This window comes from Triticum urartu, chromosome 5A (assembly GCF_056163025.1).
Source record: "Triticum urartu cultivar PI428250 chromosome 5A, HENAU_Tu73, whole genome shotgun sequence".
Lineage (NCBI taxonomy): Eukaryota > Viridiplantae > Streptophyta > Magnoliopsida > Poales > Poaceae > Triticum > Triticum urartu.
This window is the reverse complement of record NC_141877.1, coordinates 639,705,189-639,723,269: the sequence shown is the minus strand read 5'-3', so window position 1 is coordinate 639,723,269 and position 18,081 is coordinate 639,705,189. Positions and strand designations below refer to the sequence as shown.

The 18,081-nt window shown below is 48.1% G+C and overlaps 1 protein-coding gene across 1 annotated transcript; it reads left to right on the top strand.

Annotated features, from left to right (window-relative positions):
• Positions 1-768: 768 nt before the first annotated feature.
• Positions 769-4,180, top strand: LOC147973640 (uncharacterized). The gene is made up of 5 exons (XM_087525060.1): positions 769-925; positions 1,023-1,266; positions 3,148-3,255; positions 3,379-3,444; positions 3,625-4,180. The coding sequence occupies exons 1-5, from the start codon at positions 813-815 to the stop codon at positions 4,018-4,020; spliced, it is 927 nt and encodes a 308-aa protein (XP_087381186.1). The 5' UTR covers positions 769-812; the 3' UTR covers positions 4,021-4,180.
• The last annotated feature ends 13,901 nt before the right edge of the window (positions 4,181-18,081 follow it).

Genomic DNA, 18,081 nt, shown 5'->3' with positions numbered 1-18,081 from the left:
CTCAGCTGGCGCGCCGCTTCAATGTCGGCGCCAGTGAGCGGTCGCGTCTGCTCTGGGCGGGCATGAATGCAGGTGCTGACGCTCTAAAGCGGCGCTGATCGAAAACACACGGAAAAGATGAGGGATTTTTGATGGGCCAGGGCGATCAGAAACAAGTTTGAGATCGATCCGGACTCCCGTAAACGTTCATCATTTTTATCTCTGGTTTGTAAAAGAAATTATATCCAAACCACGTTGTGAATTGATACAGATCCGTATTAAATAGCTTCCGTGGTTCGGTCTGAACCGTCGCAGAAGGTTTACAAGTCAGTCGTTGGAGACGCCCTTATCCCCGCATGTCTTTGTCTTGTATCTATCCGTTCATGCCGCCGCCGGCCGCATGAATAAATAAACCGTTGCGTCAGCGCTGTCGGAGTGCCCCGGCCACGGTTCACACACGGGCCAAATTAGACGTACTTACGTAGTGGAGTATTGCTAGCTTCCACCGGTGACGGGCCAAATTAGCTAAGCTAGCCTGCAAAGTTCAAAAAAAAAAAAACTAAGCTAGCCTGCATGCATGCGCATGCATGGCTCGTCTTCTAGCTAGCCTGATTGCTCGGCCGTCGTGGACATTTCAACGTCGGTGTTCTCTCCCTATCCCCCTCTCTCATGCGCAATGTCGACTGTTGAATATTCTCGCTCTATATAAAGGGCCGGTTGCACTGCATACGGATACGGGGTACATACCACACTCAGAGAGAGAGAGAGAGAGAGAGAGAGAGAGAGTTGATCGAACGACCACGCACGTCCCTAGCTTCTTCCCAAGCTGAGAGATGGACGGACACGATCTAGCTGCTGCAGATCCTTGGTGGTACCCCGGCGACTACGCCGGCGAGGCCGCGCCCTTGGCAACCGCCGCCGTCGAGGACAACGAGTTCCTCGACATGTTCGTTGACAGCTCCATTCACGTAGCTAGATTTCGCTGTTTCAGCAGTTAATGCATGACTCAAATGATATACACGCGTGTATGTGCGTTCTTGCAGTGAAGGTCTACTCGGGTTGGCGTGGGAAGGAGCCGCGCTAGAGCCACCGCATGCGCGCCCTGCTGAGCGGCCACCTGCCGAGGACGTGATGGCAGCGTGGCTCTACCCGATTGTCAGTGGCGAGGACAATGCCGGGTTTGGCCCGATGGTGAAGAGCGAGCCGTCGGCGATGACGATGGGGAGTTTGGAGATGACGGAGAGCAAGGGGAAGCTTCCAGCTTCGGACGGCATGTACGATGTCAAGGTAAAGAACCCATGCTGACATGCACCCGATTACTACATGCTTGTGTTCTCAAGTCTGTTTATACAAGTAAATAAGGAGCTCTTCGCTCTGACTTTTCTTCCTCTTCTTCATGGGAGATCTTTTGGTGAAGTCCAGGAAACATATTTCCATTTAAGGTCCAGTAAAATTTTGCAGTTTGATGTGATATAGCATGTTTGTAGTATACGTAGTTTTTTTAAAATTTTGTAATGTGTCGCACAATATTGGTTCCGCATGCAACAGATGAAAAAGGGTTATGCTTTGTGTTTTAATTTTCTTTGCTCTTAATCTTCCCTCAAACCTCAACATCTTGTAGTATTGCGTTTATGTGTTTCCTATGTTTTTTTTCCTAAGGAAATATTGTCTTTTCTTGTTACTTTGTGTTCTCTTCTGGTTGAAGTAGATGGTTCCCCATGTGTTGCTACGGGAATTGGTTGTACTATATAATTTTGACAAGATTTGGTTGTCCTAAAAATACATATGATTTAATGTATTTGATTTTTTTAGTCGTATATAATATAAGTAATTTACATATAGTTATAAAATATTTAAACATGTAAGTAGTATTTGCATGCATGTTCACAGTAATAAAAGTAGTGTGACTTGTGCATGTAGAGATAAATAGTACTCTATATAAGTAGCAATTCTATACATGTTGAGAAAAATAAAAGTAGATCAAGGGTTGATGAAGTGGCATGTGTGCACATTGAGATAAATAGAAGTATTGGAGATCAACTAGTAAGTACTCCGTGTGTTTGCTGTAACATGAATCTTTGATTAATAATGTAAAATTAAAACTTAAAATACATATTATATATTGTATATTATTATTATCTGAAAATATGAATATAAGTAGCATGATATAATGGGGAAAAAACTATGCATGTTTTGGTGGTTATTTGATGAGGTGGCATGTGTACATGTTGAGATAATAGAGTACTAGTGATTTTCTCATGTATGTGGAGGTGGACTTTAATGAGATGGGACGTGTGCATGTTAGGATAAATAGAAACAATGAGGTGGATTCTTTTCAACCACCTTTCGAGAACGCTATGATGATTACCAAGGCACATAGACATTTTGAGGCCAACTTTGATCATCATTTTGACTAACGAAGTATTCCCTCCCTCCATTCTGTTTTATAATATGCGTATAGCTTCTAGCTCCCAGAACAATGCATGACCTTGTACTATGGACCAAAAAATCCTTGCATGCAGAGGAGGCTGTCCGAAGCCTATGTGCAAGCTGCTGCAAAGGAGATTCCAGCCATGGGGTTATTTTTGTCCAAACAAGCAATCCCCGCTACAATTCAGAATATCGGGGAAAAAATAGGCGCGCTATAAAGTGGAATGGAGGGAGTATTAATATTAATTTATATGCTACTGAATTTGTGTTTGATATTTTTCAATGATTTGATCTGTATAGCATACAACTCACATATTATTGGTCCAACTGGAGATCAAAAAAAGAATACAGGCCTTGTAACTTGTAAGCACCTGCTTGTAAGTAGATTATTACAGGTAGTACAAGTACATGTACTGTTCTGCACATTATCATAGTGTCAAGTGAGTCTGACCTGTGTTTTACACAAGCTTGTCAACTGATTCCTCATAACCAAAGAAGTTTACATCATCCGCAAAAAAAAAGAGTATACATGGTGCTTTCGACGAACAAGCTAGTGGGCTGAATTTCCCATAATAATTTCATCTTGTGTACTCTATTTTCCTCGACTCTTTTCTGTAAGCAATAAGATGATGCAATATAAATGGCGGTGTGCATCAATTGATCCCCTTTGCAGAAGAAGGAATTGCAGAAAAAAGAAGACATTGATTTGATCTGAGCTCCGTTTGACTCTGTCATCAGGACATAAATGTAACGAGCGATTCCAACGAGAGGAGGAAGGCGGCATCAGGAGGATCGAACAGGACAAGGTCGTCTCGCCAATCAGATACACACAACGTTACAGAAAAGGTGATACTGCTTTGGCCGCCTCCTCATCGATCATACGTTTTCATACCGAGGAGCATATCTACATTTTTGATCGGACCGATGCATCACCATGAAATTTTGAATGGACTACGGCTGTGCGCGCAGAGGCGAAGGTGCAAGATCAGTGACAGGCTGAGGACCCTGCAGCAGCTCGTCCCTGGATGCGAAAAGGTCAGCTCACAGCCTCACACTCAGTTTCCGACTTAATTGTTGTGCTTATGGCTTATGGATATGCTAGTGCTACTCTTCAATCTTCTTCAAAGCCATTTCTGATTGAGCTGAAGGCGAACCTGCAAGTTTCTTATGGCACTTTGCTCTGAGCGAATCGATCTGATGGACATTTCTGTGCAGAGTAACCAGGCGTCGACGCTGGAGCAGACGATCCAGTACATGAAGTCGCTCCAGCAGCAGGTCGAGGCAATGAACGTGAGGATAACACAAGCAGTGTACCCCGTCATGCAGACGGCATCGGCGCCGGCCGTCGCGGTGCCAATCGGCGCCGCACCCACCTCGGCAGCTCCAGGGACGGTGGTCGCGGGAGGATGCGTCCCGCTCCTGCCTGCAGGGATGGCTCCGTTCGAGGCCATGCTCCCGTACCCTCCATACCACGCCGTGATGCTGCCAGCACAAGCGGCGGCAGCGCCATTTTACCTGTCACGGCCGACAGCCTCTGCTGCTCGAGGGGGGCAGAGCTGCGTCTCCATGGAGCATTGCAGTAAGGAGCGAGGGAGGAGGAGGAGATTGTGAAACAGAATCAAGCGACTCGGCAGGAATGGCTAATCTAGCTCTACTTAGTATTGTACTACTGTAGTACAAAACTAGTATGATGGGCCCGGGTTTTCTAGATTATTTTCGGTTTTTATTTCTATAGTTTCTGGTGTTTGCATTAATACTTCTATAAGTATGAAGCATATGAAAATTGTTTTTATTTTAGTTTATTATGACACAATCACACATCTCTTGACATGTTTTTTTTCTGCCAAATTCACTTTGTGCCGGTCAACTACTTCCTCCATCCCATAATATAAGAGTATTTTTTACACTAGTATAGTGTCAAAAACGCTCTTATATTATGTGAGGAGTACTTACTTATTAATTGTGCTCTAGCCGATTCAGCAAAGACCACGACTACTACTGGTTTTGTTTTTAGAAAGGGTCTAAGCCATACATTACATATAATAAACCAGTCCTCACAGAAACTTCCTTAAGAATAAGAAGTTTCACGCAAGTCATTAAGAAATCAACATCGTCTTCCTTCTGCTTGATCGGCGGTGCACCATATGCAAAGCTCATTGCTGCCCTTGGGCCTTCATTTCAGTGGATCACTTTTCTTGACACCCAGGAGATTAAAGAAGCAGCAATCGAGAAGTCCTTGATGTAGGTATGAAGACGTTGGTAATCACGATTTGGACATATCACCATCCCAGAGAAGCTGGCACCGAGGAGGTATAGAAGAAAAAGGAAATCCAAACATACAAAAGTGGGGACACGAATCTCACAAGTGCCCCGACGAAGACCGGTCTGGTTGGGCTTCATCGAACGGATAAGGAACTGGAGAGCAAAAACATGTTATGACATATTCTTCTCCGCAGACACCGCCGATTACCTAAACAAAACAAAGAAAAAATCAAGGCCCGAGATCTGGCCCCAACTGAAGCTCTGCACGCCTGAGGGAATCCTGGATTAGGGGGTCTCCGGACAGCCGGACTATATCCTTTGGCCGGACTGTTGGACTATGAAAGATACAAGATTGAAGACTTCGCCCCGTGTCCGGATGGGACTCTACTTGGCGTGGAAGGCAAGCTAAGCAATACGGATATGTATATCTTCTCCTTTGTAACCGACCTTGTGTAACCCTAGCCCCCTGCGGTGTCTATATAAACCGAATGGTTTTAGTCCGTAGGACAACATACAATCATATCATAGGCTAGCTTCTGGGGTTTAGCCTCTCTGATCTCGTGGTAGATCAACTCTTGTACTACTCATATTATCAAGAACAATCAAGCAGGACGTAGGGTATTACCTCCATCAAGAGGGCCTGAACCTGGGTAAACATTGTGTCCCCTGCCTCCTGTTATCATCCGCCTTAGACGCACAGTTCGGGACCCCCTACCCGAGATCCGTCGGTTTTGACACCGACATTGGTGCTTTCATTGAGAGTTCCTCTGTGTTGTCATCGTAAGGCTCGATGGCTCCTTCGATCATCGCTAGCGATGCGGTCCAGGGTGAGGTTTTCCCCCTCGGACAGATCTTCGTATTCGGCGGCTTCGCACTGCGGACCAATTCGCTTGGCCATCTGGAGCAGATCGAGAGCTACGCCCCTGGCCATCAGGTTAAATTTGGAAACCTGAACTACACGGCCGACATCCGCGGAGACTTGATCTTCGACGGATTCGAGCCCACGTCGGACGCGCCGCACAGTCACGACGAGCATGACGTAACTCTGTCGCCGGACAATGTTCGGGAGATCGCATCCGCAACTAATCCGGCTATCAACCCGGAGCAAGTCACGCCATCCGAGAGTGGAGGGATGGACCCCGCCATGGAGGCCGCACAATCAGCGGCGATAGAGCCGGATACTGACTTCACCCCTCACGAGAACCGTGTCGCCGAACCATTGGATTCATCTCCGGCCACGGACTCCGAGCCGCTCACATCCAAGCCCGTCGAGTCCGACTGGGCACCGATCATGGAATTTACCTCCGCAGATATCTTTCAGCACTCACCTTTCGGAGATGTGCTAAATTCATTAAGGTCTCTCTCCCTGTCAGGAGAACCTTGGCCGAACTATATCCGGCTAGAATGGGATGCGGACGACGAAGAAATTCGCTGCCCACCCACCACCCACTTAGTAGCCACTGTCGACGACTTAACCGACATGCTCGACTTCGACTCCAAAGACTTCGACGGTATGGACGACGAAGCCGGAGACGAACAGGAACCACCGCCCTCAGGGCACTGGACTGCCACCTCATCATATGATATATACATGGTGGACACCCCCATAGAAGGCAATGGCGACGAGACAGCGGAGGATGACCCCTCCACGAAGCAACCCAAGACCGACGTCAGCGGCGCCGCTCTAAGTCCCGCCACAGCAAGAGCAGTGATACCGGCACAGGAGATAATAACACTCCGGATAGCGCCAAAGACAACAAAAATCCCCTCCAGCACGATGTAGAGCCGGAGGACGAACAAGCTAGCCCTCCAGAGCGGGTAGCAAATGGAGAACCGGAGAAGGACAATTACATGCCTCTCTCTAAAGACGAGGCGGGCCTCGGCGACGACAAGTTTATCGTGCCTGTGGACCCCGTCGAGCATGAGCGCTTCAAGCGCCGGCTTATGGCCACGACAAATAACCTGAAGAAAAAGCAGTAACAGCTTCATGCTAATTAAGACTTGCTAGCAGACAGGTGGACCGAAGTTCTTGCGGCCGAGGAGCATGAACTCGAGCGCCCGTCCAAGAGTTACCCAAAACGCAGGTTGCTACCTCACCTCGAGGAGGAAGCATTGAAACCTCATTCACCGGTGTACAATGCGGCTGACCGGCCACTACATGGCCGAGTCAGCAAGGCGTTTCACCCTAAAGTTCAGCCCGCACCCCGTCGCCACTCAGTCAAAAATACTAAGGCCCGGGGCAACACAGAGGACTTGCGAGACATATTGGACAGTAAGGCAAAAATCACAAGGTCAATATACGGGACACGGGCACGTGCACCCACACGGGACGATGATCGTCGCATCGGATACACCAGGAGTAAATCCGGCCGGGCCGAATACGGCAGACAAGACTCATACGAACTACGTCGGGATATAGCCCGGCACAAAGGTGCCGCACACCCCCTATGCTTCACTGATGAAGTTATGAATCATGAATTCCCGGAGGGTTTCAAACCTGTAAATATCGAATCATACGATGGCACAACAGATCCCGCTGTATGGATTGAGGATTTCCTCCTTCACATCCACATGGCTCGCGGTGATGATTTACATGCCATCAAGTACCTCCCGTTAAAACTCAAAGGACTAGCTCGGCATTGGCTGAATAGCTTGTCAGCAGATTCCATCGGCAGTTGGGAGGATCTGGAAGACGCATTTCTTGACAACTTTCAGGGCACTTATGTGCGGCCATCGGATGCTGATGACTTGAGCCACATAACCCAGCAGCCAGGGGAATCGGCCAGACAATTCTGGAATCGGTTCCTGACAAAGAAAAACCAAATTGTAGACTGTCCAGATGCAGAGGCCCTAGCGGCATTCAAGCATAACATCCGCGACGAGTGGCTCGCCCGCCACCTCGGCCAGGAGAAGCCGGAATCTATGGCAGCCCTCACGACACTCATGACCCACTTTTGCGCGGGTGAGGACAGCTGGCTGGCTCACAACAACAACACATCGAGGAATCCGGATACTTCGGACACCAAAGATGTTAATGGTAGGCAGTGTCGTAATAGACCAAAGCGCCGCAATAACGGCGATAACGCCGAAGATACGGCAGGCAATGCCGGATTCAGAGGCTCTAGATCCGGTCAGCGGAAAAGACATTTAAAAGAAATACTCCGGCTCCGTCCAGTCTGGATCGGATACTGGATCGCTCATGTCAAATCCACGGCACCCCCGAAAAGCCAGCCAATCACACCAACAGAGAATGCTAGGTGTTCAAGCAGACCGGCAAGTTAAATGCCGAAAACAAGGACAAGGGGATCCACAGCAATGATGAGGAGGAGCCCCAGCCGCCGAACACAAGAGGACAAAAGGGGTTTCCCCCACAAGTGAAGACGGTGAACATGATATACACAACCAACATTCCCTAGAGGGAGCGGAAGCGTGCACTAAGGGACGTCTACGCGATGGAGCCCGTCGCCCCAAAGTTCAACCCATGGTCTGCTTGCCCGATCACCTTCGATCCTAGGGACCACCCCACTAGCATCCGTCATGGCGGATCCGCCGCACTGGTCCTAGACCCCATCATTGACGGATTTCACCTCACTCAAGTCCTTATGGACGGCGGCAGTAGCCTAAACCTGCTTTATTAGGATACAATGAAAAAAATGTGTATCGATCCCTTGAGGATCAAACCCAGCAAAACCACCTTTAAAGGCGTCATCCCAGGTGTAGAGGCCCATTGCACATGCTCAATCACACTGGAAGTGGTCTTCGGATCACCGAACAACTTCCGAAGCGAAGAGTTAATCTTCGACATCGTCCCGTTTCGCAGTGGCTATCGTGCACTGCTCGGACGAACAACATTTGCAAAATTCAATGCAGTGCCTCATTACGCATACCTCAAGCTCAAGATGCCAGGACCTCGCGGGGTCATAAAAGTAAATGGAAACACAGAATGCTTGCTCCGTACGGAAGAGCACACTGCGGCCCTTGCAGCAGAAGCACAAAGCAGCCTGTTCAGGCAGACCATTCATTCGGCGTCACAGCCCCCGAACACCATTAAGCGAGTCCGAAACAAGCTGCAACAGGATCGCCTGGCACGCATAGCAGTTCGGCCCCCGTCCTAGTCCCAATGAAGCGACAAAATCCGTGCCGCGCGTACATAACTACGCATTGAAAATACCATGGACATAGGCGGGGGCACGACCAGGACATGCCCCGCATTGTGGCTTAACCGCACTAGGGGCTGCATACCTCTCTCATTCCTTTTCTCTTTTAGGGCCTAACTTTCCGGAAGCCCTTTCCGGCAGTACGATTGTCGGACACATTCCGGAAGCAACAACCAAGGCGGCAAGAAGCTAAGATGAACACGGGAACCGCCAGGTGGTCTCTAGTAATAATTGACATACCCGCTTTTCACCATTTATGCATAGCTTGCCCTGTGATAGGACATTTCGAATTATCCTACTTTATGCTTATTGCACTACTTGTACCAGTACGCTTCGACGTATTATTTAAATAACAATGCATATCATTAATCTGTCTTTGCATTATTTACGTTTTTCTCTTTCTCTTATATGTCCACTTACGACAAACCGCACCCGCATGTTCGGGTACGGTCAGTTCATCAGGGGTCCTCGTTTACCCCATAATACGGCACAAGAAGTCCGAACACTTTCGACAGTGCGACACCCCGAACTTATAGCATTATATGCATCAGCCCCGAATCATGTCTTTGGTCAAATGTTGGGTTGCCCAGCTCCCATTCTTTGGTACCTTACGTTCCGCTATATCAACTAAGGTAGTAGTGGGAGAACTACTGCGATTGTGTCCCGGTTCTTCCGGACGAACAACTCAGTAGAGAAAGCCAAAAACTGACTGTCATGATAAGGCGAGAGATTGGTCGCTGTTCGAGAGGTCTCAAGTCCTTAAAGACTTTTTCTGCTTTGGGCGAGGAGTCGGCCTTGTCCGTCTTAGGCGTGTATAGCGCCCCAAATTCGGCCCTCCGAATACCAGGGGCTTCGCCAAAATTTAAAATCATAGACTTCTATGGCTAAGTGAGAGTGATAAAGCATTATAGTCCGATTGCCTGGTTCGTTGTGCTGAACACCTCCCTTGGAGGACCCAAAATTGGGGTAAAGAGTGTTCAGGTTTATCCCAAACACCCCGGTACTAGTTACATGGGGGCGGAAGCCGACCACTGGCCAATTTTCAGATTTTATAACGGCCGCACAGAAGGTAATATTTTAAATTAAGAAAGCGTCGCATGGCACAAATGAACTCGTTTCATATTACAGGATCACATGAGCATGTTCATTCAAAAATTACATCCTTGGCACACTCATCTGCCACTAGGCGGGAACCCTCCAGGAGACCCTCATAATAATTCTCGGGGCGGCGATGCTCTTTGCCCTCCGGCGGCCCCTCCTTCACCAGCTTCACGGTGTCCCGCTTCGCCTCGTGCACCTTCGCCCGGGCAAAAGCCCTGCGTGCACCCTCGATGCAGACGAACCGCTTGATGACTTCAAGCCATAGGCAGGCTTCCACAAGCCGCCTCACCAGGCCAAAGTAGCTGCCGGACAGGGGCTCGCCAGGCCAGTTCCGGACTATAAGGCCCCTCATGGCCTGTTCGACCGCCTTGTGAAGCTCGACCAACTGCTTCAGCTGGTCACTCAAGGGCACGGGGTGTTCGGTCCCAGTATACTGAGACCAGAACAACTTCTCCGTTGAGCTCCCCTCCTCAGCCCGGTAAAACTCCATGGCATCCACTACACTGCGGGGAAGATCTACAAACGCTCCTGGAGAGCTCCGAACTCGGGTAAGAAAAAGGAAAGTCTCCTTCACGTGCTTGCTTTGCATAATGAATGCATTACCCACTGCTATCTTCTTCACCGCATCAATCTGCTGGAGGGCCTTGTGGGCTTCGGCCTTGGCGCTCCGGACGCTTTCAAGCGCCTGCGCGAGCTCAGACTCTCGTGTTTTAGAGTCCAGCACCAAGGACTCTCATGTTTTAGAGTCCACTCGGGCTTCTTGTTTCTCCCGTTCAATGCGTTCTTTGGCCGCTTTGTCTTCGGCCTCAGACAACGCCTTCCTCAGGGTTGCCACCTCGGTTGTGGCCCCTGACAAATCCATGATGATCCTATTACTTTATACCCGAACTTCTCTTTAACCATATAGACAGGGGTATTTCTTACCTTTGCTCTCTTCGAGCTGCCTCTTGGTCCGCCTAAGCTCGTCCTCGGACCGCTTCAGGTCCTGCTTCAGCGCAGAGACCTCCATAGTACGTACGGCAGCGGCCAGCAGTGAAGCCTGCACATACACATAGACATACTTTAATTAGACTCCTGAGGCATCATTTGATCCTCTATTCGGCTTTTATTCGCAAACGCCGAACAGAGCATCAGGGGCTACTATCTATGCGGTAATATTTTCTTATATTTTGATTGCTTACCTCAAAGCCTGTTAGGAGGATGGCGCAAGTTTCGGTTAGTCCGTTCTTGGCGGACTGAACCTTCTCGACCACCGCACTCATGATAGTGCGGTGCACTTCTTCAATGGAAGCACTGCGAAGCGCTTCTAGCAGATTGTCCGGTGCCTCTGGTTGGACAGAGGACACCGGCACGGATGGTTGGCACCCCTTGACAGGGGACCGCCTGCCGGAGTCCGGAACCATCGAGGGTTCCGGCGCAGTGTTCGGCTGGGGCCCAAACTCGAAGCCCGTAGGAGCCTCTCTCCCTTGGTACCCAGGGTCCGGGAAGTCGCCGTGAGGCGCCCCCAGGACCACCTCCCCTTGGCTCGGTGCCTGTTTAGACAACACCTCAGCGTTGTCTATAGGGCGAGGGGAGGAAGCGGTCGGAAGAGAACCGCTGTTCATATCCGACGAGTCCAAAGAGCCGCTCAACGCGGGTACGTCGAGATGAGCTCGGGACGAACTGCATAATCATCTTCGGCATGAGGAGAGGCAATACAATAAAACATATCATGAAGTACTATGGTGATCGGACACTTACGACTTCGCCAGGGGCTTGTCCCTAGGTAGCCACTCATCGTCGCTGTCGGCGGCCGTCGTGGCACGGTCCGGAAGGAGGGTCCTTCCCTTCTTGGACCCTTCGGCCTCCCCGGATGGGTCGGCCTTCCTTTTCTTGTCTCTCCGACTGGGGGGAGGAGAACTTTTCTCCTCCTACTACTTTCCGTGGGAGGAGTGTGCGTCGGAGTCATCGTCTGATGACTCTGATACAACCTTGTGTCGGAAAACCTTTCGGGTCCCCGCGGCCTTCTTCTTGGTCTTTTCCGGCACCTTGTAGGGTGCCGGAGTCAGCATCTTCGTCATAAGAGCGTCTGCAGGATCTTCGGGCAGTGGGTCTGGGCTATTAAGCTGCTCCGCCGTCTCTATCCAGTCCTGTTAATGACATGGAAGTTCAGATCCTGCACACAAACTAAACCGGGGAAAATAAATACCCTTAGAAATATAAAAATCCTACCGGATTGGCGCGGCGCTTTGTGCTGAGTCCGCGGTCCTCGTTGAGCGGGGGAGGGATCTCGGCGCTCTTGAACAGCACCCTCCAGACGTCCTCATGTGTCGTGTCATAAAGCTCTCGCAGCGTCTAGTGCTTGGCCGAGTCGAACTCCCACAAAACAAATGCCCGCCGTTGACACAGAAGGATCCGGTGGAAGAGCATAACCTGGACCACGTTAACGAGCTTGATTTCCTTGCTCGTCATGTTCTGGATGCAGGTCTGTAGTCCGGTCAGCTCTACCGAAGAACCCGAGGACAGGCCCTTCTTTTTCCAGGAGGTCAGCCGCGTGGGGATTCCGGATCGAAATTTGGGGGCCGCCACCCAGTTGGAGTCGCATGGCTCGGTGATGTAGAACCACCCCGATTGCCACCCCTTTATGGTATCCACGTGGTGCCCTCGAGCCAGGTGACATTAGGCATCTTGCCCACCATGGCGCCTCCGCACTCTGCTTGTTGGCCGCTCACCACCTTTGGTTTGGCATTGAAGGTTTTCAGCCATAGGCCGAAGTGGGGCCTGATGCGGAGGAAGGCCTCGCACACGACGATGAACACCGAGATGTTGAGGATGAAGTTGGTGGCCAGATCATGAAAATCCAGCCCATAGTAGAACATGAGCCCGCGGACAAACGGGTGGAGGGGAAATCCCAGTATGTGGACGAAATGGGTAAGAAAAACTACCCTCTCATGGGGTTCGGGCGTTGGGATGATCTGCCCCGCATCGGGCAGCCGGTGCGCGATATCCGCGCCCAGGTATCCGGACTCCCGTAACTTTTTGATGTTCTCCTCCGTGACGGAGGAGACCATCAACTTGCCTCCTGCTCCAGACATGCTTGGAGTGGTTTGAGAAGAGGAACGCGAGCTTGGGCGCTAGAGCTCGAGTGTGCGGGAATGGATAAGCGAGGAGGAAGAAGGCGTGGGTGAAAAAAGTAAATTCTTGTCCCTTTATAAGGGCGGAAGAGGCGCTGCGCCTCCCCACTTGCCTGGTAAAACCGCTTATTCCCCAGGCGCCGTAATTGATGGCGCGGTTGGGTTACCCACGTCCATATTGATGAGAATCCCGTGATAAGGGGAACACGATCTCTTCTTTGACAAGACGTGTCGAGAAAACCACCTCGCGATATGTGCGGATCTGGTTGAGAAAAGCGGTTCGAATAATAACCGGGCCATGGCACAATGTCGTGCTGTCAAAACATGTCAGCAGATTAGATTTGTGGAAATATTATTCTCTCTACGGTGGTATGTGGAACTTATTTTGCAGGGCCGGACACTATCCTTGTATTCAGAACTCTTCCATGATGTATGCGGAGGGGGAACCCGCCTTTCAATGCCGAACACAACACTGCGCGCCAGACTCATCATCATTGAAGCCTGGTTCAGGGGCTACCGAGGGAATCCTGGATTAGGGGGTCTCCGGACAGCCGGACTATATCCTTTGGCCGGACTATTGGACTATGAAAGATACAAGATTGAAGACATCGTCCCGTGTCCGGATGGGACTCTACTTGGCGTGGAAGGCAAGCTAGGTAATATGGATATGTATATCTCCTCCTTTGTAACCGACCTTGTGTAACCCTAGCCCCCTCCGGTGTCTATATAAACCGGAGGGTTTTAGTCCATAGGACAACATACAATCATACCATAGGCTAGCTTCTAGGGTTTAGCCTCTCTGATCTCGTGGTAGATCAACTCTTGTACTACTCATATTATCAAGAACAATCAAGCAGGACGTAGGGTATTACCTCCATCAAGAGGGCCCGAACCTGGGTAAACATCATGTCCCCTGCCTCCTGTTACCATCTGCCTTAGACGCACAGTTCGGGACCCCCTACCCGAGATCCTCCGGTTTTGACACCGACAACGCCCTCGATGCGAAACAACAACACCGGAACATGGAAAATACGGTGAGGTATTATTCCCCATCACGGATGACGCTTCGGCCCCGCTAGGCAAACACTTGGACTTAATTTTAACTAAACTTAAGACGACCAAAGACTACAGAGATAACCTAGACCTGGGTTCCCCCACCTCACTAGTGTCACAAGGCAGTCGAAGGTGATAGAGCGCTTAGGAGGAAACCCTAGCGCTATTTTTTCTGAGGAGGCGGTAGCGGTTGCTATAGAGACGAAGTGGTCGTTATTTTCCTTGTGACTACAACTAGTTTGTTATCCTCCGGCGATTGCTATAGAGATGAAGTGGTCGTTGTTTTCCTCCGGCTGACTTCCTTGTTGTAGCTTTATTTTACGAAAAGGTATAAGCCATATTATATTACATATAAAAGGAACTAGTTGGTTCACAGGAAGAAACCCTTAAAAAGGAACCTACATAGTTCCTTTTATCACACATTCTATCATTTCAACACTTCCAAAAGGACTAATGTGCCATACTAGCCCTCAAAATGATTTGGCCTTGCATATTCACATAAACAAAGTGACCAAATTCATGCATAAATTACGTTTACTACAAGGTGGAGAGAGCTTTAAAGCTAAGTGTGTTATCGCCATGTAAAAGGAGCAAATCGGCAATCAGTGAAAACATGGAGTGTAGTCAACTCACATTATGAGCCTCAGTGCGATTTCCACGTATAGGAACCCAGTATAGTGCCATAGGAAGGTCGCTAAAACATTTTGTTTTTGTTGATTCGGGCCCCTTTCATGGGCTTATATATCGCAGTTTAGGGGTTTTGAGGTGATTTCCATGTTGGGGGAACCTTGATACACAACTATACGATAGCCACCAAGAATGCATTGTTCCATTTTGTGAGGTATAATAGCTCATCGTTTCTAGTCCTCGTGTGATTTCAACGTCCAGTGAACCCAATACACGGCCACATAGAGATCGCCAAAGCTCGTTGATTCAAACCTATTTTTCGTGGGCTATTGCTCACAATCTTGGGTCCTCCTGCGTGATTTCCATGTTCGAAGTTGTCGTAACTCTTCACTGATTCGGCTCCATTTCATGAGCTATATCAAATCAAAATAGGATAAATGACATAGTTTATCCCATGCATATTCAGACCCATTTTCGTGCGATATTGTTAATTGGCTCCTTTCCTGCTTTGAAAATATGTCTGGTATGAGAATTAATTTCAACAAGTGTGATCTGCTAACTATTAATGTGCATGATGAGGTCTCTAAGTTGTTAGCACAAATTTTTTGCTGTAAGCAAAGTTCTTTCCCTTTGAAATATCTTGGAGTTCCTTTACATTTTGCTAAACTTCGTTGGGAGGACCTCCAGCCTATTATATATAAAATTATTCAGAGAATATGTGGCTGGAGGGGGAAATTACTAAGCCATGAAGCTAAGCTTGTTTTACTTTGTACCTGTATTGCAAGCATCCCCATGTATCTCATGTCTATTATAAAATTTCCAAAATGGGTAATTAAATCCATTACTTCTTAAATGGATCACTTCATGTGGAGAAACCTTGGTGATGTTCATAAATACCACTTGGTAAATTAGGGGCTTGTGTCCCAGGAAAAAACCTTTGACGTCTTAGGTATTCCCAATTTAAGGGAGGTTAACCGTTAACATGACCTTCCTTGCCTCTTGGGCCAAGAGATATTTTCCTGGTGAGTATAAGATTTGGACCTCCCCGTGAACTATAAATACCATACTAACAAACCTAACGTTCGTTGGTCTAAGGAAAACTTGGGTCCCCTTTTTAGAAGGGTTTTACTTGGGCCATGGTTGCCGTCATGCCCTTCTACAAGCGGATACTGGTGATGGTTGCAAAACATTTTTTGCATGATATTTGGGCTAGAGATCCTTCTCTAAAAACTCAATTTTGGGATCAGTTCTGTCTGTGCCAGCAATAGAACCGTATTGTTCACCCGGTGTGGGATGGGCAGATACTAAAACTGGCCTTTTGAAGGTGTGTTGATGCTTCCTTTTTGAAGAAAGGGAAGTATCTTCTATATATTCTCAATAAATATATATCGAATAAGGAGGCTGATAAATCTGTTTGGACCTTAAATGCTTCTAGGAGTTATTTCACCAAGTCTTCCTATAAGCAAATTATTTGGGGACGTGTTCATACCCCTGACTAGGATAAATTTTGGAAAATTATTATCCCTCTTAGATACCTGAGCTTTGTTTGGCTTGCGGTGCATAATAAATTTAACTAGATCAAAAGACAACATCTTGATAATTTGTCATGCATTTTGTATGATGAGCATGAAGCTGTTGATCATCTGTTATGTAATTGTATCGTTGCAAAATCTGTTTGGGAGGATATTGCCGATGCTCTTCACTTTTTCACCTCCTGATAGCATAGCAGAACTACCTGTTTTGTAAGATAGAAATAATAATAAAAGTGTTATTGGTATGGTTGGGGTTGCTGCCATTTGGAGCTTATGGACTATGTGAAATAATATATGTTTTCACAAAGCTGTATGGAGAGATGTTCGTATTATTCTGGGAAAGGCAACGATTTTATGCTCGGATCCACAATCAAGACAGATGAAGGGTGCCTGGTGAGGGAGAATAAGGTGGGCATCCGGGGAAATCGACAAAGCTTCTATTTGAGAGTGCGTTCCAGCCAAGGCTGATGATCATGTAATAGGATAGCTTTGTTTGATTGGACTTCCCGATGCCCATGTTGGTTATGTTGGTCGTTAATCGTTCCCCGTGTCGCCTAAACTCGGGCCGACTCGGGGGGCTACTCCTCCATCCCTAGCACGATGCCACCAGTCGCCCACATCCACTGTGCCATCGCTAGAAGACACCGTCAGCAAAGCCCGTACGGCCGATGGTGGTGTTGGGCTTCTCCTCGTCACTCCCCTAGGTCTGTGCCACTCTCTATGTTTGTGTCAACATCCTGGAATCGGGGGTACCCATACTTGCCTGCTTGCGGCCCACGACGTGGCTCCGTCAATGGCCTGGTACGGCCCAGCTTTAACAACAACAGCTCCAAGACCCTTGATGACCCACAAGTATAGGGGATCTATCGTAGTCCTTTCGATAAGTAAGAGTGTCGAACCCAACGAGGAGCAGAAGGAAATGATAAGCGGTTTCCAGCAAGGTATTCTCTACAAGTACTGAAATAAGTGGTAACCGATAGTTTTGTGATAGGATAATTTGTAACGAGCAACAAGTAACAAAAGTAAATAAAGTGCAGCAAGGTGGCCCAATCCTTTTTGTAGCAAAGGACAAGCCTGGACAAACTCTTATATATAGAAAAGCGCTCCCGAGGACACATGGGAATATCGTCAAGCTAGTTTTAATCACGTTCATATGATTCGTGTTCGGTACTTTGATAATTTGGTATGTGGGTGGACCGGTGCTTGGGTACTGTCCTTACTTGGACAAGCATCCCACTTATGATTAACCTATATTGCAAGAATCTGCAACTACAACAAGAGTATTAAGGTAAACCTAACCATAGCATGAAACATATGGATCCAAATCAGCCCCTTGCGAAGCAACGCATAAACTAGGGTTTAAGCTTCTGTCACTCTAGCAACCCATCATCTACTTATTACTTCCCAATGCCTCCCTCTAGGCCCAAATAATGGTGAAGTGTTATGTAGTCGACGTTCACATAACACCACTAGAGGAGAGACAACATACATCTCATCAAAATATCGAACGAATACCAAATTCACATGACTACTAATAGCAAAACTTCTCCCATGTCCTCAGGAACAAACGTAACTACTCACAAAGCATAATCATGTTCATAATCAGAGGGGTATTAATATGCATATAGGATCTGAACATATGATCTTCCACCAAATAAACCAACTACCATCAACTACAAGGAGTAATTAACACTACTAGCAACCTACTAGTACCAATCCCAGACTTGGAGACAAGAATTGGATACAACAGATGAACTAGGGATTTGAGAGGAGATGGTGCTGGCGAAGATCTTGATGGAGATTGCCCTCTCCTGATGAGAGGAGCGT